Source organism: Lithobates pipiens, unplaced genomic scaffold, assembly GCF_037356315.1.
Source record: "Lithobates pipiens isolate NorthernLeopardFrog02 unplaced genomic scaffold, aLitPip1_a1.2 Scaffold_28, whole genome shotgun sequence".
Classification (NCBI taxonomy): domain Eukaryota; kingdom Metazoa; phylum Chordata; class Amphibia; order Anura; family Ranidae; genus Lithobates; species Lithobates pipiens.
In genome coordinates, this window is record NW_027507789.1 from 3575489 (window position 1) to 3600494 (window position 25006).

At 47.6% G+C, this 25006-nt stretch overlaps 1 protein-coding gene across 7 annotated transcripts in view; it reads right to left on the reverse strand.

Annotated features, from left to right (window-relative positions):
- MYH10 (myosin heavy chain 10) overlaps positions 1 to 25006 on the reverse strand; it is a 183324-nt gene that overhangs the window by 100011 nt on the left and 58307 nt on the right. For all 7 annotated transcript variants that reach the window (XM_077458583.1, XM_077458581.1, XM_077458580.1 and 4 more), the window contains exon 4: positions 1052 to 1079. In XM_077458583.1, the coding sequence (XP_077314709.1) occupies positions 1052 to 1079 (28 nt within the window). The remainder of the gene's footprint in view (positions 1 to 1051; positions 1080 to 25006) is intronic.

Here is a 25006-nt window from a genome sequence, read left to right on the forward strand (position 1 = left end):
CCTCCCGCACTCCATAGGTGGCGCTGTCCTATCCCGACCTCCCGCTCTCCATAGATGGCGCTGTCCTATCCCGACCTCCCGCTCTCCATAGATGGCGCTGTCCTATCCCATCCTCCTGCTCTCCATAGGTGGCGCTGTCCTATCGCGGCCTCTTGCTCTCCATAGGTGGCGCTGTCCTATCATGACCTCCCTCCCACTATAAGTCTCAATGGTGAGTTGCAATCAGGCTGGACACCGCGCTGGTCCTGAGGAGCTCTCAACTCGATTCAAGATTTAAATCGATTTTTTTTCCCCTCGGCCCTAGCGCCCGCGTACGAAAACGGCGTTCAAACCACAATGCGAGGAATCGGCGCGATCGGTAGAGCGGGAGCAATAATCCTAGCCCTAGACCTCCTCCTCTGTAATTCAAAACTGGGAACCTGTACAGATTTATAAATGTTGCCTATGGAGATTTTTTTTAATGGTTTAAAGTTTGTCGCCATTCCACGGGTGCAATTTTGAAGCGTGACATGTTGGGTATCAATTTACTCGGTGTGAGATAATCTTTCACGACATAAAAAATAAAATAAAATTGGGTTAACTTTACGTTTTTTTTTTTTAAAGTGTGAAAAAATTGCGTTTGTAAGACTGCTGCGCAAATACGGTGTGACAAAGTATTGCGATGACCGCCATTTTATTCTCTAGGGTGTCTGGGGAAAAAAAAAAAAAAAAGATATAATGTTTGGGGGTTCTAATTAATTTTTTAGCAAAAAAAAAAAAACTAAACTAAAAAACAAAAAAAATAAATAAAAACACAAAAAAATGATTTTAACTTTAAAAAACAAACAAAAAAAAAAAAACATCTCAAAAAGGAGACCACCTTCAGTGGTTAATGGATATACTTCTTGCCTCGACCACTGAGGCCTACATTAGCGCGCTGGCGCGGCGTCCATTCCACCAAGGTGGCGGAGCGGTGGCGCTCAGTTGAACGTGTTGCATTTGGCAGCCAGTAACGCCCCGAAAAGCGACAGAATGCAATTATGTTGCAAATTTTTTCTTTTTTGCTACTTACGTGCAAAGAATTGATTGGTCCTCGCGATCTGAAATACAAGAAGAGAAGAAGGAGGTTTTTGATTAGTTTGGCGGCTCACGCGTCACACCTCCATACAAACATTTCATTTTCATCGCTTTGAAAAATATTTTTAAAGTTTACAGCTCAACGCATTTCTGAGTTTACGACGTGCCGCCATATACCGTAGCGTCGTACGTCTGACACCTCCGCTATAATATTCGTCGCTCTTCTGCGACTGTCACAAGGATGTGTGAAGGACAATTCAAAAAGGGCTGAACCCCCTTCATCAACGTTTCCCACAAATCAATTCATTCTCTTATTAACCCCTTAGTGACGAGGGGCAGAATCCTCAACACGATTTTGGAACTTTGACAGGTGATAATAAAACTGGATGTACACTATAGTGCCAAAAGTATTGGGACACATGCCTTTACACGCACACACGACCTTTAATGACCCCCCCAGTCTTAGTCCGGAGGGTTCAATATTGAGTTGGCCCTTTGCAGCTATAACAGCTTCACCTCTTCTGGGAAGGCCGTCCACAAGGTTTAGGAGGGTGTCTATGGGAATGTTTGACCATTCTTCCAGAAGAGCATTTGTGAGGTCAGGCACTGATGTTGGGGCGAGAAGGCCTGGCTCGAGGTCTCCGCTCTAATTCATCGCAATAATGTTCTATCAGGTTGAGGTCAGGACTCTGTGCAGGCCAGTCAAGTTCCTCCACCCCAAACTCGCTCATCCATGTCTTTATGGACCTTGCTTTGTGCACTGGTCCAAATCATTTGGTGGGGGGGGGGGGGGGGGGGGGATTATGGTGTGAGGGGATATAGCATTGTCTGGGGGGTGGTGGAGTGCGTGGTGTCTGGGGGGAGTGTGTGGTATCCGGGGGGAGAAGCATGCGTGGTGTCCGGGGGGGGGGGGGGGGGGGGGGAGTGTGGGGGGAGGAAGTCTGCGCGGTGCCCAGGGAGGGGGGGTGGTGCGCGGTGTCTGGGGGGTGGTGCGCGGTGTCTGGGGGGGGGGCGCAGTGTCCGGGGGTCTTACTGGAAGGTGTTACAAAAATGATGTGCGAGTTTTACTCTTCAAAGGAGACGGCGGGCAGACGGTTCTCACACCTCATTAAACCCCCCCAGGGAGCCGACACGCCGAGAGCGTCTGCCCGGCCGGAGGGCGGAAGATGTGCGGCTGATGAGACATCACACATTCTTCGGGGGCTTAAAAAGGGGCAGACGAGGGCGGGGGGGCTACACATGTGACTGACCCCCAACCTCACCTCTAAAACTTCCGAGAAGGTAACCCTGATTAGGCCTGAAGACCGGCATGCATGATTCCTGGACATGGACAGAGGTGGCAGCATGCGGGCATGACCCCCAACAGAACGAACGATTTTTTGTTTAATGTGTACCGTTTTCCTGCAATTTTCACGATCAGAAACAATAAGCGACCGAGACAAAAGCCTTTGTTGTAGGAGAATTTTTTCCTACGATTTTTCATTCATCGGTTCCGTTTTGCTGTGAAGCAGCGAGGAAAACTGGACACAGCCAATGATTGATCAGTGTACCGCCCCGCTGCTGGTACCATGTGATCGCTGTGACCAATCACAGCAGATCACATGACAGTTGTACACAATGGATGGTTTCCTTTCATACCATCCCTTGTGTATTACCGTGTTGCCAACTGATTGTACCATGTGATCACATTGACCAGACAGGGCCAATCACAGCTCCATCAGTACCATGTGATTAGCTGTGGCCAATCACAGCCCCATCAGTACCGTGTGATTAGCTGTGGCCGATCGCATGGTACAGACAGGGCCAATCACAGCCCCATCAGTACCGTGTGATTAGCTGTGGCCGATCGCATGGTACAGACAGGGCCAATCACAGCTCCATCAGTACCGTGTGATTAGCTGTGGCCGATCGCGTGGTACAGACAGGGCCAATCACAGCTCCATCAGTACCGTGTGATTAGCTGTGGCCGATCGCGTGGTACAGACAGGGCCAATCACAGCTCCATCGGTACCGTGTGATTAGCTGTGGCCGATCGCATGGTACAGACAGGGCCAATCACAGCTCCATCAGTACCGTGTGATTAGCTGTGGCCAATCACAGCCCCATCAGTACCGTGTGATTAGCTGTGGCCGATCGCATGGTACAGACAGGGCCAATCACAGCCCCATCAGTACCGTGTGATTAGCTGTGGCCGATCGCGTGGTACAGACAGGGCCAATCACAGCCCCATCAGTACCGTGTGATTAGCTGTGGCCAATCGCGTGGTACAGACAGGGCCAATCACAGTCCCATCAGTACCGTGTAATTAGCTGTGGCCGATCACATGGTACAGACAGGGCCAATCACAGCCCACTCTGTATCGTGTGATTAGCTGTGGCCAATCACGTGGTACAGACAGGGCCAATCACAGCCCCATCAGTACCGTGTGATTAGCTGTGGCCGATTGCGTGGTACAGACAGGGCCAATCACAGCCCCATCAGTACCGTGTGATTAGCTGTGGCCGATCGTATGGTACAGATTGGGCCAATCACAGCCCCATCGGTACCGTGTGATTAGCTGTGGCCAATCGCGTGGTACAGACAGGGCCAATCACAGCTCCATCGGTACCGTGTGATTAGCTGTGGCCAATCGCGTGGTACAGACAGGGCCAATCACAGCTCCATCGGTACCGTGTGATTAGCTGTGGCCAATCGCGTGGTACAGACAGGGCCAATCACAACTTCATCAGTATCGTGCGATTAGCTGTGATTATTTTTTTGCTTATTTAACAAAAAAAATTAAAACCCCAGCGGTGGTTAAATACCACCCAAAAAAAAATTCTATTTGTGTGAACAAAATGATAAAAATGTCCTGTGTGTACAGGGTTACATGACCGTGTAATTGTCATTCAAAGTGTGACAGCGCTGGAAGCTGAAAATTGGCCTGGGCAGGAGGGGTAAAGAAATGGCTAATACATGTTAATTTTTTTTTTTTTTTTAAAACACATTTTGCTTATAGTAGCTATTGCACAAAATGTAAAAAAAAAAAAAAAAAAAAAAAAGGAGATAATAAAAAATTAAAAATAAACGTTTATTCCGAGCGTCATTTTCTAGCTGGTAGCCTCCAGCTGTCTATAGCGTTACCCCCGGCCCATAAACCGCCCGGCGTGTTATTGTATCTGCGGAGTTAATGACACAATTAGTATGATAAATGGCCGACTTCCAGGCCTGACTTCCTCTATTAATAGACACCTGAAATCGTACACTGCGCCTCTTTATCCCGCCATCAATCTCCATCGCCTGGATGATGTCACGACTACTGTGTGATCCTGCCTGGGGAGAGAGGGCTAAGCTCCCAGACGCTTTTATTATAAGCAAACCGCCAAGGATAATACGCGCCCGCTAATTTATCTTGCTAAAATTCCAACGATTTACAATCCCTCATTAAAAAAAAAAAAAAAAAAGTTTTTTGCGAGGACTGCCAATCGCTATGTAACCCGTTCGCGGCCGGGAAATACCCCAGAAGGCGCAGAGGAATGCGTCTGGGGTGACGGCGCCGTGTGCGATGCTCTGTGCCGTTTTCCTTATTTGGTCGGCGAGTTTTGGGATTGAAATTCCTGGATTGCAGAAAAATTCACTTCTATGGCCTCAAATCGTCTGTGTGGCCCAATTCTTTCTTTTCGTTTTGGATTGTGTGCGGAACGGGAGGTGAGGGGAAAATCTCTCAATGGGGACGTGTCCCGGAGACTGCGGACTCTCAGGACCTCAGAGGGTGAGAAGACGACCCGACGTCAGAAGTCTTCAAATTACAGGTCCTCCTTTCGCTTCATAAGGGTCCCCTTAACATCAGAGGACCCCCCCCCCCACCTTCACAACCCGAGGTCTCCCCCCCCATCACGTCCCGAGGTCCCCCCCCCATCACATCCCGAGGTCCCCCCCCCATCACATCCGAAGTCTCCCCCCCCATCACATCCGAAGTCTCCCCCCCCCATCACATCCCGAGGTCTCCCCCCCATCACATCCCGAGGTCTCCCCCCCATCACATCCCGAGGTCTCCCCCCCATCACATCCCGAGGTCTCCCCCCCCCCATCACATCCGAAGTCTCCCCCCCCCATCACATCCGAAGTCTCCCCCCCCCCCCCCATCACATCCGAGGACCCCCTTCATCACGAGAGGTCCTGCCATCACATCACAGCCCCTTCTCCCAATCACATCAGAGTTCCCCCCATCACAAGTCCTCCTTACACTTCAGAAGGACCTCCTTGACATCAAAGGTTACTCATTAAAAATTAGGTTTCGCCTACGGTGTCAAAAAGAATAGGCACAGTGGGCGTACAGACCCGGGAACTCGGCACAGGGATGGTGAGAACCCCTCATAATGGGCACAGCGGGTGTAAAGACTCGGGAACTCGGCACAGGGATGGTGAGAACCCCTCATAATGGGCACAGCGGGTGTACAGACCCGGGAACTCAGCACAGGGATGGTGGGAACCCCTCATAATGGGCACAGTGGGCGTACAGACCCGGGAACTCGGCACAGGGATGGTGAGAACCCCTCATAATGGGCACAGCGGGTGTAAAGACCCGGGAACTCGGCACAGGGATGGTGAGAACCCCTCATAATGGGCACAGCGGGTGTACAGACCCGGGAACTCAGCACAGGGATGGTGGGAACCCCTCATAATGGGCACAGTGGGCGTACAGACCCGGGAACTCGGCACAGGGATGGTGAGAACCCCTCATAATGGGCACAGCGGGTGTAAAGACCCGGGAACTCGGCACAGGGATGGTGAGAACCCCTCATAATGGGCACAGCGGGTGTACAGACCCGGGAACTCGGCACAGGGATGGTGGGAACCCCTCATAATGGGCACAGTGGGCGTACAGACCCGGGAACTCGGCACAGGGATGGTGGGAACCCCTCATAATGGGCACAGCGGGTGTACAGACCCGGGAACTCAGCACAGGGATGGTGGGAACCCCTCATAATGGGCACAGCGGGCGTACAGACCCGGGAACTCGGCACAGGGATGGTGGGAACCCCTCATAATGAGCACAGCGGGTGTACAGACCCAAGAACTCGGCACAGGGATGGTGGGAACCCCTCATAATGGGCACAGCGGGTGTACAGACCCGGGAACTCAGCACAGGGATGGTGGGAACCCCTCATAATGGGCACAGCGGGCGTACAGACCCGGGAACTCGGCACAGGGATGGTGGGAACCCCTCATAATGGGCACAGCGGGTGTACAGACCCGGGAACTCGGCACAGGGATGGTGGGAACCCCTCATAATGGGCACAGCGGGCGTACAGACCCGGGAACTCGGCACAGGGATGGTGGGATCCCCTCATAATGGGCACAGCGGGTGTACAGACCCGGGAACTCAGCACAGGGATGGTGGGAACCCCTCATAATGGGCACAGCGGGTGTACAGACCCGGGAACTCAGCACAGGGATGGTGGGAACCCCTCATAATGGGCACATAAAGGCCGCAGCAGGGGGAGGGGGCTCAGGACTGAGTCCTATAACCAGGTCTATGTCAATCAAATACAGCAAATGAAGTCATCAGTACAACAGCGGCACCTCTCTGCCCACCCCACGATCCTTCACCATCCCGCCTCGTTATAGAACAGGTCCTCTTTTCATTGGATAATACGGCTCTGATGATGAAGCAATCGTTGGATGGAATTGTGAAGCGCGTATAATTGAAGACGTGATGAACATCTGCACTTCGCGCCTCTATAGGAATGACAATCACAGCTGTGCGGTGCCGGCATGCCTCGGCGGTGAGGCGGAGAGATGGTGCAGCTGTTCCTGCAGCTCCGGCGCTGAGATCTGTGAAGGTCGGCCATTGTGGTCTTTCCGCATTGCTGATACACGAGCAACTGATGAGTCGCCGTCACGCCACATTCACCATCGGCGCGGGAACCTACAGCTGCAAACTTAAAGAACAACTCTAACAATGAGCTATAGACAGATATGCAACCGACGCATTTAGTGCTTTCCCTGCAATGGGGAGACTCCTCCTCCTCCCCCTCATTTCTGTGCAGTCAGGTACTAGACCTCCTGTAATCGTATTGTCTTGAATGAGCAACAGTATTGATGTACTTCATTGGCGGCTACGACAAGCCAACCCTGGGATTGCCATCTCATCATCCCATATATGAGACCGAAATTAGTAAATCAAAAGTAAGTGGATTTTAAATTAAAAAGTAAAAAAAAAAATGTGAGGGAAAAAGAAAAAAAGTAAAATATAGCAAAAAAAAAAGTAAAAAAAAAAATTTAAAAAAAAAAGTGTAAAAAAGTTATATTTTCTTGAACTTTCGTTCTTAAATTTTTTTTACTTTTTTTTTACTTTTTCTTACTTTTTTCTTTCACATTTCTTTTTACTTTTTTGCCCAAGAGTATAGAACTAGTTTTTTTACATTTACTTTCTTTCTTACATTTTTTTTTTTCACTTAACTCTTTTTTACACTTTTTTTTTACTTATCTACTATTGCTTTAAAAAAAAAAAAAAAAAAAAAAAAAAAAAAGTAATAAATAGTAAAAAAGGGAAGTAAAAAAAAAAAAAAAAAAAAAAAAAAAAAAATTTAAGAAAGCAAGTAAATGTAAAATAATAAAAAAAATATATATATACACACACACACACACACACACACACACACACACACCCCCCAATAGTATCAAATAATTGCGTATAAAAAAAAACTAGATTTATACTCTTGGGCAAAAAAGTAAAAAGAAATGTTAAAGAAAAAAGAAAGAAATAGTAAAAGAAGTTAAAAAATAAAGAAGTGTAAAAAAATAAAAAAAGTAAAAAAAAATCAGTGAAAAAAAAAATGGAAGAACAAAAAGTTTAAGAAAGTATAACTAACTTTTTTCCACTTTTTTTTTTTTTTGTAACTTTTTTGCTATATTTTACTTTTTTTCCCCCCTCACATTTTAAAAAAAAATAAAAATAAAAAAAGTTCAGTGAAAAAAAAAAGGTAAAAGAAAGAAAAATGAAAAAAAATATTATATATATATATATATAAAATAACAATAGTATAAAATAATTGAGTAACAAAAATTGATCTATACTCTTGGGAAACAAAAAAAAAAAAGGAAAAAAGGAAAAAGAAATGTGAAGGAAAAAAAGTAAGAAATAGTGAAAGATAAAAAAAAAAAAAAAAAAAAATCAATAAAGTGTAAAAACGACAGTAAGGACGGCTTCACATATGTGCCTGAATTCGCACCTGAACCGAACCCAAACGTGCATAGGGCAATTTCTGAAAGCTCACGGCCGCTGTCCTGGATATGCGTACCCCACTGAAGTGAATGGATTGCCCCCCATGTGCGACACGTGGAATCGCGTGAAAATTGTCCACGCAAAAGCGCGAAGTTTCCCGCTATATGAAGTGTGAATGAGGCCTAAAAACGTCAGGATTCCCCACACAGCAGCGAGGACGCGGGGGGGCGGGAGTATCACTCACAGGCTACACCCTCTGGAATGGTTTATACCCCCCCCTCCATTATTCAGCATTATTCTATTTTTAAATAAAAAAATAAAAAAACACAGGCGCAGAGGACGATCTCCGGCGCCCCAGACATCCCCATGCCGGGAAAACCTCCCAGCATGTATACACGATGTACAGAAGCCGCAGACTTCCCATCGCCACCCCCACCGCGTTCAGAACATCTGCCACCAGCTAACAGACACCAGACAGCTTGTGGAGGCCGCGTGCGATCCTGACGGCGCAACCCCGGCGCTCAGACGGACGGACGGGGGGAGGGGAGAGTTCCCAGGACCAGCCAGGAGCATCTGTCGCAGCTGAGCCTCAAAATCAGGAAAACAAGCCACCCGCCCGCACTCCGGCCTGTCCCTTCCGCCGGCACGCCGCACGCCATGCGCAGAGAGCGGAGGACGCGCCATAGGCTACCGAACGGACGACGATCGAAGCTCTGCTGGTCGCAGAGATAAAGAAAAAAAAAAAATCAGAGCAAATGTACCGACGATCCGCAATACATCGAACGAGTCCATCTATACGAGTTACGTGGGGTGGGGGGCGACTTACCGACAATGCTTCAAGCCTTTCACCGCCGGTGCGCTTTTTCATTTTTTTTTTGCACCCATGCTTAAAAATTAATTTTATTTTAGGCCTGAAGATTACACAAAACCCCAAACAGGATATATTTTCTGAAAGCCGACACCCTAGAGAATAAAATGGCGGTAGTTCCAATTTTTTATGTCACGCGATATTACCGCGAAGGTCCAGGAAACGCAAAATGTAAGTTAAAAAAAATAAAAAATAAAAAGTTTAGGGCACACAAAACAATAAAATGCCCAACGTATTGGAATGACGCCCAACATGGTGAACCTGAAGGCTACTTCCACACTCTCGGCACCAGCTGTTAACGCTAAAGTGCCGCCAGTTTGTGGCGTTTTAGCGGTGCTTTTCGGCCATTAGTGGGGTGATTTTTACCCCCCCCCCAATAAAAGGGTAAGAAGTCAAGTTTTGAGGTGCTTTGGAATCGCTGCCCATTCATTGCAATACTTATACTTGATACATATGTAGATGGGAGGAGCCTGCGATACTTATGTACATGGGAGGAGCCTGTGATACTTATGTACATGGGAGGAGCCTGCGATACTTATGTACATGGGAGGAGCCTGCGATACTTATGTACATGGGAGGAGCCTGCGATACTTATGTACATGGGAGGAGCCTGCGATACTTATATACATGGGAGGAGCCTGCGATACTTATATACATGGGAGGAGCCTGCGATACTTATGTACATGGGAGGAGCCTGCGATACTTGTGTACATGGGAGGAGCCTGTGATACTTGTGTACATGGGAGGAGCCTGCGATACTTATGTACATGGGAGGAGCCTGCGATACTTGTGTACATGGGAGGAGCCTGCGATACTTGTGTACATGGGAGGAGCCTGCGATACTTGTGTACATGGGAGGAGCCTGTGATACTTGTGTACATGGGAGGAGCCTGTGATACTTGTGTACATGGGAGGAGCCTGTGATACTTGTGTACATGGGAGGAGCCTGTGATACTTATGTACATGGGAGGAGCCTGTGATACTTATGTACATGGGAGGAGCCTGTGATACTTATGTACATGGGAGGAGTCTGTGATACTTATGTACATGGGAGGAGCCTGTGATACTTATGTACATGGGAGGGGCCTGTGACACTTGTGTACATGGGAGGAGCCTGTGATACTTATGTACATGGGAGGAGCCTGTGATACTTATGTACATGGGAGGAGCCTGTGATACTTATGTACATGGGAGGAGCCTGTGATACTTATGTACATGGGAGGAGCCTGTGATACTTATGTACATGGGAGGAGTCTGTGATACTTATGTACATGGGAGGAGTCTGTGATAATTATGTACATGGGAGGGGCCTGTGACACTTGTGTACATGGGAGGAGCCTGTGATACTTATGTACATGGGAGGAGCCTGTGATACTTATGTACATGGGAGGAGCCTGTGATAATTATGTACATGGGAGGGGCCTGTGACACTTGTGTACATGGGAGGAGCCTGTGATACTTGTGTACATGGGAGGAGCCTGTGATACTTGTGTACATGGGAGGAGCCTGTGATACTTGGGTACATGGGAGGAGCCTGTGATACTTGTGTACATGGGAGGAGCCTGTGATACTTGTGTACATGGGAGGAGCCTGTGATAGTTATGTAAATGGGAGGAGCCTGTGATACTTATATACATGGGAGTTTTTCCTTTTTTATTTTGAATAAATTTGAAAAGATTTCAAACAAACTTCTTTCAAGTTGTCACTATGGGGGATGGTTTGTAGAATTTTGAGAAAAATAATACATTTAAACCATTTTGGAATAAGGCTGTAATTTAATGTGTAAAAAGTGAAGCACTGTGAATACTTCCTGGATGCATTGTACAAATCTATGGTTCATAACGCACCCCAGAGACACCGCGTTTAATGTAGAAAAAAAAAAAAAAAAAAAAAAAAAACGACCTGCTCGGCGCCCGGAACTGCATTTCCCCAGACATCGGGCAATACAAATTGTGCATCCCTGCAACAATGCATAGGCTGGCAAAAGCCCAAGCGCCAGGCGATCTGGGCACCTTGCCCAGCCCTGACCCTACAGTCGATCATAAAAGTGAGGGGGATTTACCTGCCAAACAATTTGTATTTCTGTCCATCCAGTCTTAAGTTTTACACAGCTCTGCCACTCAGCACAGCCCTGTCTGGTAGGGCAGGCACACACCGTTTTTTACTGCTGCAATTCAGCGGCGCGTTACGAGAAATTTCCCTTTAAATCGCACATCAAATCAGATATAAAAACGGATGGGAGTACGACCACCTTTATTGTGAACGAGTTCTGATCGATAGCTGCAGGTTTTTTCCTTCGTTTCACCAGTAAAGGTCATCGCTTATTTGTAAAATGATAAAAATCCGTGACGCAACGCGTTTGGAGGCGAGAAATGCTTCAAGGCGCCTGAAGCCCCCACCACCTCCAAACCTGCGCAGCTCCCGGCGTCTCTGGCTGCTGGATGTCGCACCTCCGCCGTGGTAATAGAGGGATAAAATAAGAGCGGAGCGTATATAAACACGCCAGTAAATCACGCCTCTATTAAGCCGCGACACGCATGAAAGCCGCAGCAGGACAGCTGGCTGGAAGGAATCCCGTGACAGATAACACATCGATTTATACCGTTCCCACCCACTCAGCTCTAAAATAAACACGGCTAAGAGGCCGGCTCTGCCGCTCGTCACTGCGACTGAACGTGCGATCAGACGACTCGCAGGCCGGCAAACTGCTCAAGATACAGAATTGCTTATAATATGATTAAAAATGGCCAATCAAATCCGCAGACATTGGATAAGCGCGATATCAGGTCAGCGGTACCGACCACGGACAGGTTTTAGCAGAATCCTCTCCCCTCCCCCCGCTTCTGTAATTATTTTATTTCCTTCATCAGAAACTTGTAGAGGATTTAATGGGGGAAAAAATTGCTACGCTAATCAAGAGGCCCCAGGAGAAATTTTGATGCTCACGACCCCGGCGCTGCGTGCACTGCGCGCTCACGACCCCGGCACCAGGTCCACTACATCCCCCTGACCCCGGCACCAGGTCCACTACATCCCCCTGACCCCGGCACCAGGTCCACTACATCCCCCTGACCCCGGCACCAGGTCCACTACATCCCCCTGACCCCGGCACCAGGTCCACTACATCCCCCTGACCCCGGCACCACGTCCACTACATCCCCCTGACCCCGGCACCACGTCCACTACATCCCCCTGACCCCGGCACCACGTCCACTACATCCCCCTGACCCCGGCACCACGTCCACTACATCCCCCTGACCCCGGCACTACGTCCACTACATCCCCCTGACCCCGGCACTACGTCCACTACATCCCCCTGACCCCGGCACTACGTCCACTACATCCCCCTGACCCCGGCACTACGTCCACTACATCCCCCTGACCCCGGCACTACGTCCACTACATCCCCCTGACCCCGGCACTACATTCTCCTGACCCCGGCACTACATTCTCCTGACCCCGGCACTACGTCCACTACATTCTCCTGACCCCGGCACTACGTCCACTACATTCTCCTGACACCGGCACTACGTCCACTACATTCTCCTGACCCCGGCACTACGTCCACTACATTCTCCTGACCCCGGCACTATGTCCACTACATTCTCCTGACCCCAGGACTATGTCCACTACATTATCCTGACCCCGGCACTACGTCCACTACATTATCCTGACCCCGGCACTACGTCCACTACATTCTCCTGACACCGGCACTACGTCCACTACATTCTCCTGACCCCGGCACTACGTCCACTACATTCTCCTGACCCCGGCACTACGTCCACTACATTCTCCTGACCCCGGCACTACGTCCACTACATTCTCCTGACCCCGGCACTACGTCCACTACCTGTGATACTCAATCCAAGGTTTTACTGTATAGGCTTACCTGTAGGTACGGGGTGGGGTCTTTACTACCACTTTAACCTTGCGTTATATATTGCTGCCTACAAGAGGCCTGCAGTTTGGCAAAAATAAATAAAAATGTAGGCCAGAGCAGACTTACCCGTCCTCTACCCAGCATTCCTCAGAGTACCGAGAGCATCAAGGAAGAAAGTGAAGAGCCGGGGACATGCCGGGCCGGGCAGCGCCACCATTAAGGAGCCTCAACATCCTGGCAGCTAATTAAAGTGTTAAACGCATGGACGCACACAGGAGATTAATGAGCCTTGAAAGCCGTGAGAAACTCGCCCTCAAGAACAGAGCAGAGACCCCAAAAACCATCAATCCCTGGACCCTACAGAGCTCACCATAGACCACGCGCCAACACCCCAGCCTGGAAGACATCTCCGTTGTGGCGGGGATTCAACGTTTTTTCCCCCCCCTTATCTGATTGGACTATAAATCTGGATATTTCCTTGGGAAAGTCGCTACATTTTATTTATACCGGTTATATGAATTCTGAAAAAGGATCCAAAATAAAAAGTGCGAGGAGCCTCCTAACCCCCGGGCTGCACCGCATTCCTGTGCAGTGCGATTTGAGCCCATCCTTTTGTATGGCTCAAATCGCTCCACATCCGAACAAAAAAAAGGTGCAGGCGCCTTTTCACTTTTTTTTTTTTTGCCGCACTGGATTCGGATCGCATGCGTGTTCATACTCAAGCAAACCGATTCATGCAAAACGCACAGCGTTCTGCGACCGGCTTTTGGGGTAACTTTTAAATGACTATCTAAAAAAAAACAAAGTCTTGCGAGCTACCACGCGAAAATCCAAATGATAATTAGAGATGATTAAAGGACAGCTGCTAGCATTGATCACGTCCCATATGTCCGCGCCACAAAAAAAACGTGTTCCCAATATAAAGCTGCGCTATCCAAATGCAATCAAATGATAATCGTACTAAAATCCTATTATTACTGACTACAGTTAAATAGTGGTGGTGAGATATTCCATTCCTGTATAAAAAATAAAGAATGCAATCTTATGCGATTATAAAATTTGCGATCATAAACACCTAAAATTAGCACCAGGATTGCAATTTTTAGGCGTTTATGATTGCAATTTATAAAATCGCATTAAATTGCATTATTATTTTTTAGAGGTCGACCGATACATCGGCCGATATTTGCAATTTTTTTAAATAATCGGCATCGGCTGATTGTGCTGATAAAAAGCCGATTTAGAACTACAGCGGGACTTGGAAATGACTTCTGTAATAGAAGTCGGTGTAAGTTGCTGAGTCTTCATAAAAGAGACTTTCCTCCTCTCTGGGCTCTGCCAAGAAAAGAGCAGAAAGATACAATGTTTACACTTCTGAATGAATGAACTCCTCTCCATGTGTAGAAGTTCTCAGTTTAACCATTTAAAGACTAAATCTTTTCTGACACTTGTTGCTTAGAAGTAAAAATCCTGTATTTTCTGCCAGAAAATCGCTTAGACCCCCCCAAAAATTATAAATATTTTTTTAGCAGAGATCCTAGGGAATAAAATAGCGGTTGTTGCAATATTTTATGTCACACGGCATTTGCACAGAGGTCTTTCAAATGCATTTTTTTTGGGAAAAAAATACACTATTTAAAAAATAAAAATAAAATAAAAACAGTAAAGTTAGGCCATTTTTTTTTTCATACAAAAGTTTTGACTACCTGTTTTTATTTAATATATAGGGGTTTTTTTTTTTTAATCTAAATCATAAATACAAGTAAACTGATTGGAGGTTTGTTTTGTTTAATAAATGTTAAATTTGTAAGAAATTTTCTGTATCACTTATGAAGGCGGCTTTCACACTGGAGCGGCGGGGAGGCGTTGATGGTAAAACGCAAGTTTTAGCGGCTCTTTACCATCATTTTAGCGGTGCTATTTGGCTGCTAGTGGGGCACATATAACCCCAGCTAGCGGCCAAGGAAGAGGTTAAATGCGCCCATGAAGCACCGCTGCCAAATCGCATTGCATGCGCTTCGGCAGTGTTGTCCATTAATATCAATGGGCGGGAGTGGTGGAGGAGGGGGTATACACCACTCCAAACGTGCTGCTTGCAGGACTTTATTTATTTATTTTTTTTTAACATCCTGCCAGCGCATCGCCTCCGTGTGACAGCACTCGGGGCTTCCACACAGACTGCAGGGGAGCCGTTTTGCAGGCACTTTACAGGTGCTATTTTTAGCCCAAAAGCGCCTGAAAAAACACCCCAGTGGGAAAGGTGTGTTAGATCAAGGGGGATTAAAAAAAAAAAAAAAAATAATAATAATAAAAAAGGAAAAAAAAATAAAAATAAAATAAAATCGGCCTAACATATCGGCATCATATATCGGCTATCGGCCGCCATGATTTATAAATATCGGCATCAGCCAGAGAAAAACCCATATCGGTCGACCTCTATTGTTTTTTATATAGGAATGGAATATCTCACCACCACTATTTAACTAATAGTGGTGGTAAGATATTCTATTCCTATATAAAAAAAAAATATAATGCAATCTTATGCGAATATAAATTGCGATCATAAATGCTTAAAATTAGCACCAGGATTGCAATTTATAAAATCGCATAAGATTGCATTATTTTTCTATATAGGAATGGAATATCTCACCACCACTATTTAACTAATAGTGGTGGTGAGATATTCCATTTATATATATATATATATATATATATATATATAAAAAAAAGCAATCTTATGCGATTATAAATTGCGATCATAAACGCCTAACATTAGCACCAGGATTGCAATTTGTAGGCGTTTACGATCGCAATTTATAAAATCGCATACGATTGCATTATTATTTTTTTATACAGGAATGGAATATCTCACCACCACTATTTAACTGTAGTCAGTAATAACAGGATTTAGTAGGATTATCATTTGATTGGATAGCGCAGTATTATATTGGTAATACATTTTTAAATGACACCCGCCGCATATTGCATGACACGCGGTATGATTGGTATGTGGGAAACCCAGCGACTCCTGGGTGTTTCTAGCATGGCATCAGTATGGACCGGGGTTTAAAGGTCCTTTCATACCACCATAGCTTGTGTGATTTGTACAAATGGATACATTTACTTCAGCCCTTAAAATCTTCTCCATTTCTCTGCAGGTTCATCTGCCCACCCGTCCACCCCCACCCCCGCCCCCGCCATACCTCCAAGGACAACAGTAGCATGGGAATACGCCCAATGGCACGGCATTGGTAACATGGTCGCCGCAGAAATGGAGGTTTCAGTGCGCAGGCAAGCGCATCCGATTGGCGTCATCAACTTTGATCGTCAACCTTCATGGTCCTCAGATGGAGAACATTTCAAGAGTTTCAATATAAAAATATATCCATTCATAAAAAAATGGAGTTTTACACTTTCTTGGAGTCACACATGGAGGTCTCTCCGACTTCCTGGAGTCACACATGGAGGTCTCTCCGACTTCCTGGAGTCACACATGGAGGTCTCTCCGACTTCCTGGAGTCACACATGGAGGTCTCTCCGACTTCCTGGAGTCACACATGGAGGTCTCTCCGACTTCCTGGAGTCACACATGGAGGTCTCTCCGACTTCCTGGAGTCACACATGGAGGTCTCTCCGACTTCCTGGAGTCACACATGGAGGTCTCTCCGACTTCCTGGAGTCACACATGGAGGTCTCTCCGACTTCCTGGAGTCACACATGGAGGTCTCTCCGACTTCCTGGAGTCACACATGGAGGTCTCTCCGACTTCCTGGAGTCACACATGGAGGTCTCTCCGACTTCCTGGAGTCACACATGGAGGTTTCTCCGACTTCCTGGAGTCACACATGGAGGTTTCTCCGACTTCCTGGAGTCACACATGGAGGTTTCTCCGACTTCCTGGAGTCACACATGGAGGTCTCTCCGACTTCCTGGAGTCACACATGGAGGTTTCTCCGACTTCCTGGAGTCACACATGGAGGTTTCTCCGACTTCCTGGAGTCACACATGGAGGTTTCTCCGACTTCCTGGAGTCACACATGGAGGTTTCTCCGACTTCCTGGAGTCACACATGGAGGTCTCTCTGACCAGAACGTCAACTAGAAACCGAAGGATCTGTCACTACAAAGGCCACCTGCAAGTCACCTGCAAGTCACCTGCAAGTCACCTGCAAGCAGAGGGGCGTCTGGCCAATGTGGTCACAACCAGTGTGGTCTACAGACAAGCATGAGGTTAACTGTAGAAAAGATTCACAACAGATGTGCTTTACAGTTTGTCGTTTTTTTAACAAGAACGTTGAAAATAAATTCAAGGCAGATGGCGCACGCGGCCTGATCACCTCACATGGCACCCGAAGAGCCACACTGCACAATACTCTTCTACAACAATGGACTCCAAACAAAAAGGAAAGACCCTCTGCTTTCCTTTATACAGCCATGGGGGCACTAATCCTCCCAATGATACGAGACACTATTTTGCCAACCTAAACCAACAATGGGGCACCATTTCACGTAATAATACCAACGATGGGGTGCTATGCCTCCCAAATATTACCAACGATGGGGCACTATGCCTCCCAATAATACCAATGATGGGGCACTATGCCTCCCAATGATACCAATGATGGGGCACTATGCCTCCCCAATATACCAACAATGGGGCACTATTCATTCCAATAATACCAACGATGGGGAACTATTCCTCCCAAATATACCAACGATGGGGCACTATGCCTCCCCAATAATACCAATGATGGGGAACTATCCATTCCAATAATACCAATGATGGGGCACTATTCCTCCCACTGATACCAAATGTGATGTTGACTCCCATTAATGCCACCAGTTTGGAGACCCCTGGTCTAGAGCAATATTAAAACTCAACCACAACCCAATTTTTTATTTTTTTTCCAATACCACCTACAGAATTATTAAACTAAGCTTTTGGGATGAGTTTGGACCCATCCCATAAATGAGATACACCCGCCATATAAACAAGACCATTTTCCATATAGCCAGCAATACAGCTTCAAATACCAAGTAGTATCCATACACCGTGCAACCATCTGGTTCTCTCCCCGAATCCCTTGATACTACATATCCCACCAGTGGCAAACATGAATCTTCACTATATGGGGCACTATTCTTCCCAATAATACCAATGATGGAGCACTATTCCTCCCAAAAAGACCAACGATGGGGCACTGGTCCTCCCAAAAAGACCAACGATGGGGCACTGGTCCTCCCAAAAAGACCAACGATGGGGCACTGGTCCTCCCAAAAAGACCAACGATGGGGCACTGGTCCTCCCAAAAAGACCAACGATGGGGCACTGGTCCTCCCAATAATTACAACAATGGAGCACTAGGCCTCCCAATAATTCCAATGATGGGGCACTACTCCTCCAAATAATTCCAACAATGGAGCACTATTTTTCCCAATAATACCAATGATGGGGCACTGTTGCTCCCACTGATACCAATGATGGGGCACTACTCCTCCCAATGATGGGGCACTGTTGCTCCCACTAATACCAAATGTGGTCATGTTCACTCCCATTAATGCCAGCAGTTTGGAGACCCCTGGTCTAGACCAACCACAGCCCAAACCGTTTTTTTTTCAATACCACCTACAGAATTATTCAACTAAGCTTTGACCCATCCCATAAATGAGAAACACCCATCATATAAACAAGACCGTTTTCCATATAGCCAGTAATACAGCTTAAAATACCAAGTCGTATCCATACACTGTGCAACCAGATTTCAAACTGGAACATCCATGAGGTTCTCTCTCAGAATCCCTCGACACTACATATCCCACCAGTGGCCAACATGAATCTACTCTACAAAGGTCAAAGGTTCTTGGACACGTGACCACCACTGAGCTTACCCCTCATTCCATAACCATGGGAATTAATGTGGAGTTGTCACTCCTTTGTAGCAGCTATAACACCCTCCACTCTTCAGGGTCGACTTTCTATTGGATTTTGGAGTGAGTCTGTAGGAATTTGTTCCCATTTCTGAGGTCAGGTACTGCTGTTAGATGAAGAAGACCACGCTCACAATCAGCAATCCAAAGCCGCTCATATAAAGGTTGAGGTCAGGGCTCTGTGCAGGACATTTGAGTTCCTCCACACCAAACCGGTCAAACCATGTCTTTATGGCAAAGTATATCACAAAAGATTTCACGGCTCCAGGTTGAGTAGGAGACGTCTCCCGTTGTAACAATTACCGGGTGCCAACCTGGGTCCGCAACCAGAGCATAAATGAACAAATCAAATACATTTTATGTGATTGTTCATTCAGGTCTTTATGGAGCTGGCTTTGTGCCCAGGGGTACAGTCATGGTGGAACTCCAATGGGCCTTCAAACTGTTAGCACAAGGTTGGAAGAACACAACTGTTTAAAAAGTCTTTCATATGATGTAGTATTATATAATGGACCCTCTACTCTTCTGGGTAAGCTTTCTACAAGACTTTGGAGCGAGTCTGTGGGAATTTATTCTCAGTTGTGAGGTCAGATACTGGTGTTGGGTCATAATCAGCATTCCAAAGCCTACAAGTAGAGTTGAGGTCAGGGCTCTGTGCAGGAGACTCAAGTTCCTCCACACCAAACCGGTCTAACCATTTTTTTTTTTTTTTTTTTTTACGGAGCTGGCTTTGTAATCGGCACAGTCATGCTGCAACAGAAAAGGGCCTTCACCAAACGGTCACCACAAGGTTGTAAGAACTCAAGGATCTAAAAGGTCTTGATATGATGTCAAAATTAACAGAAACCTTCATGGAAACACCTGAATCAAGCTCCTCTTGAAAACAAAGAAAAGAAAAAAAAAATCTCTACTATATTGCCTAAGCAAAGACAGGAAACTTTTCATGAGCCAATGTTCATATTGCTTCCTTCCTCGTATTTCAATAAGGACATTAAGAAATGTACTGGTTGGTGCTAAAGTATCCTGGAGTGTACAGAGCTGGAATCCCGAAGACGACCATCATACTCCGGGTACAAAGACCTGTAGAAGGACAAGTGCGACCAGACCAACTGCCTGAGAAATAGATGCCCAGTAAATATGTTGAAGGACTAGGACGGGCACTAGGACGGGCACTAGGACGGGCACTAGGATGGGCACTGAACGAATCACGATGGATATTTATTTTTGTATGCCCCCTATTGGTAATAAAGTAGCCGACCTCCGATCCCGGTGAACTCCTCCACGGTCCATCACACACCCAAGTAGATGACCTTCTTCAATAATGTTGTGATAACCTATAAGATTGAAGCGGCATTTAAAATAATTTCGCTCTTTTTCCAGAGATAGAGGCTTTTATTCAAAGACCTGACCTACAAGCAGTGGTTGGCAACCTCAGTTCTCAAATGCCCCCCCCCCCCCCCCCCCCCAACAGGTCATGTTTTTAGGACTTCCTTCACCTTGAGCAGGTGCTTTCAATCAGTGGTCTCCAAACTGTGGGCCAGACGTGGCCATTTGCTTGCCTTCGTTGACCCTTGGGACACTTTTCCTCCCACTGACACCAATGATAGGGCACTATTCCTCCCACTGACACCAATGATGGGGCACTATTCCACCCACTGATACCAATGATGGGGCACTATTCCTCCCACTGACACCAATGATGGGACACTATTCCTCCCACTGATACCAATGATGGGGCACTATTCCACCCACTGATACCAATGATGGGGCACTATTCCTCCCACTGACCACCAATGATGGGACACTATTCCTCCCACTGACACCAATGATGGGGCACTATTCCTCCCACTGATACCAATGATGGGGCACTATTCCACCCACTGATACCAATGATGGGGCACTATTCCTCCCACTGACACCAATGATGGGACACTATTCCTCCCACTGATACCAATGATGGGGCACTATTCCACCCACTGATACCAATGATGGGGCACTATTCCTCCCACTGACCACCAATGATGGGACACTATTCCTCCCACTGACACCAATGATGGGACACTATTCCTCCCACTGATACCAATGATGGGGCACTATTCCACCCACTGATACCAATGATGGGGCACTATTCCTCCCACTGACCACCAATGATGGGACACTATTCCTCCCACTGACACCAATGATGGGACACTATTCCTCCCACTGACACCAATGATGGGGCACTATTCCTCCCACTGACCACCAATGATGGGACACTATTCCACCCACTGACACCAATGATGGGGCACTATTCCTCCCACTGACCACCAATGATGGGACACTATTCCTCCCACTGACACCAATGATGGGGAACTATTCCACCCACTGATACCAATGATGGGGCACTATTCCTCCCACTGACACCAATGATGGGACACTTTTCCTCCCACTGACACCAATGATAGGGCACTATTCCTCCCACTGATACCAATGATGGGGCACTATTCCTCCCACTGACACCAATGATGGGACACTTTTCCTCCCACTGACACCAATGATAGGGCACTATTCCTCCCACTGATACCAATGATGGGGCACTATTCCACCCACTGATACCAATGATGGGGCACTATTCCTCCCACTGACACCAATGATGGGGAACTATTCCACCCACTGACACCAATGATGGGGCACTATTCCTCCCACTGACCACCAATGATGGGACACTATTCCTCCCACTGACACCAATGATGGGGAACTATTCCACCCACTGATACCAATGATGGGGCACTATTCCTCCCACTGACACCAATGATGGGACACTATTCCTCCCACTGACACTAATGATGTGGCACTATTCCTCCCACTGACACCAATGATGGGGCACTATTCCTCCCACTGACACCAATGATGGGGCACAATTCCTCCCACTGACACCAATGATGGGACACTTTTCCTCCCACTGACACCAATGATAGGGCACTATTCCTCCCACTGACACCAATGATGGGGAACTATTCCACCCACTGATACCAATGATGGGGCACTATTCCTCCCACTGACACCAATGATGGGGAACTATTCCACCCACTGACACCAATGATGGGGCACTATTCCTCCCACTGACCACCAATGATGGGACACTATTCCTCCCACTGACACCAATGATGGGGAACTATTCCACCCACTGACACCAATGATGGGGCACTATTCCTCCCACTGACACCAATGATGGGACACTATTCCTCCCACTGACACTAATGATGGGACACTATTCCTCCCACTGACACCAATGATGGGACACTATTCCTCCCACTGACACCAATGATGGGGCACTATTCCTCCCACTGACACCAATGATGGGGCACTATTCCTCCCACTGACACCAATGATGGGGCACTATTCCTCCCACTGACACCAATGATGGGACACTATTCCTCCCACTGACACCAATGATGGGACACTTTTCCTCCCACTGACACCAATGATGGGGCACTATTCCTCCCACTGACACCAATGATGGGACACTATTCCTCCCACTGACACCAATGATGGGGCACTATTCCTCCCACTGACACCAATGATGGGGCACTATTCCTCCCACTGACACCAATGATGGGGCACTATTCCTCCCACTGACACCAATGATGGGACACTATTCCTCCCACTGACACCAATGATGGGACACTATTCCTCCCACTGACACCAATGATGGGGCACTATTCCTCCCACTGACACCAATGATGGGGCACTATTCCTCCCACTGACACCAATGATGGGGCACTATTCCTCCCACTGACACCAATGATGGGATACTATTCCTCCCACTGACACCAATGATGGGACACTATTCCTCCCACTGACACCAATGATGGGGCACTATTCCTCCCACTGACACCAATGATGGGACACTATTCCTCCCACTGACACCAATGATGGGACACTATTCCTCCCACTGACACCAATGATGGGACACTATTCCTCCCACTGATACCAATGATGGGGCACTATCCATCCCACTGACGCCAATGATGGGACACTATTCCTCCCACTGATACCAATGATGGGGCACTATTCCTCCCACTGATACCAATGATGGGGCACAATTCCTCCCACTGATACCAACAATTGGGCACTATTCCTCCCAGTGACACCAACAATGGGGCACTATTCCTCCCACTGACACCAACAATTGGGCACTATTCCTCCCACTGACACCAACAATTGGGCACTATTCCTCCCACTGACACCAATGATGGGGCACTATTCCTCCCACTGACACCAATGATGGGGCACTATTCCTCCCACTGACACCAATGATGGGGCACTATTCCTCCCACTGACACTAATGATGTGGCACTATTCCTCCCACTGACACCAATGATGGGACACTATTCCTCCCACTGACACCAATGATGGGGCACTATTCCTCCCACTGACACCAATGATGGGGCACTATTCCTCCCACTGACACCAATGATGGGACACTATTCCTCCCACTGACACCAATGATGGGACACTTTTCCTCCCACTGACACCAATGATGGGGCACTATTCCTCCCACTGACACCAATGATGGGGCACAATTCCTCCCACTAACACCAATGATGGGACACTATTCCTCCCACTGATACCAATGATGGGGCACTATCCATCCCACTGACACCAATGATGGGACACTATTCCTCCCACTGATACCAATGATGGGGCACTATTCCTCCCACTGACACCAATGATGGGGCACTATTCCTCCCACTGACACCAATGATGGGGCACTATTCCTCCCACTGACACCAATGATGGGGCACTATTCCTCCCACTGACACCAATGATGGGGCACTATTCCTCCCACTGACACCAATGATGGGATACTATTCCTCCCACTGACACCAATGATGGGACACTATTCCTCCCACTGACACCAATGATGGGGCACTATTCCTCCCACTGACACCAATGATGGGACACTATTCCTCCCACTGACACCAATGATGGGGCACTATTCCTCCCACTGACACCAATGATGGGACACTATTCCTCCCACTGATACCAATGATGGGGCACTATCCATCCCACTGACACCAATGATGGGACACTATTCCTCCCACTGATACCAATGATGGGGCACTATTCCTCCCACTGATACCAATGATGGGGCACAATTCTTCCCACTGATACCAACAATTGGGCACTATTCCTCCCAGTGACACCAACAATTGGGCACTATTCCTCCCACTGACACCAATAATGGGGCACTATTCCTCCCACTGACACCAACAATTGGGCACTATTCCTCCCACTGACACCAATGATGGGGCACTATTCCTCCCACTGACACCAATGATGGGGCACTATTCCTCCCACTGACACCAATGATGGGACACTATTCCTCCCACTGACACTAATGATGTGGCACTATTCCTCCCACTGACACCAATGATGGGACACTATTCCTCCCACTGACACCAATAATGGGACACTATTCCTCCCACTGACACCAATGATGGGGCACTATTCCTCCCACTGACACCAATGATGGGGCACTATTCCTCCCACTGACACCAATGATGGGGCACTATTCCTCCCACTGACACCAATGATGGGGCACTATTCCTCCCACTGACACCAATGATGGGGCACTATTCCTCCCACTGACACCAATGATGGGACACTTTTCCTCCCACTGACACCAATGATGGGGCACTATTCCTCCCACTGACACCAATGATGGGGCACAATTCCTCCCACTGACACCAATGATGGGACACTATTCCTCCCACTGATACCAATGATGGGGCACTATTCCTCCCACTGACACCAATGATGGGGCACTATTCCTCCCACTGACCACCAATGATGGGACACTATTCCTCCCACTGACACCAATGATGGGACACTATTCCTCCCACTGATACCAATGATGGGACACTATTCCTCCCACTGATACCAATGATGGGGCACTATTTCTCCCACTGACACCAATGATGGGGCACTATTCCTCCCACTGACACCAATGATGGGACACTATTCCTCCCACTGACACCAATGATGGGGCACTATTCCTCCCACTGACACCAATGATGGGA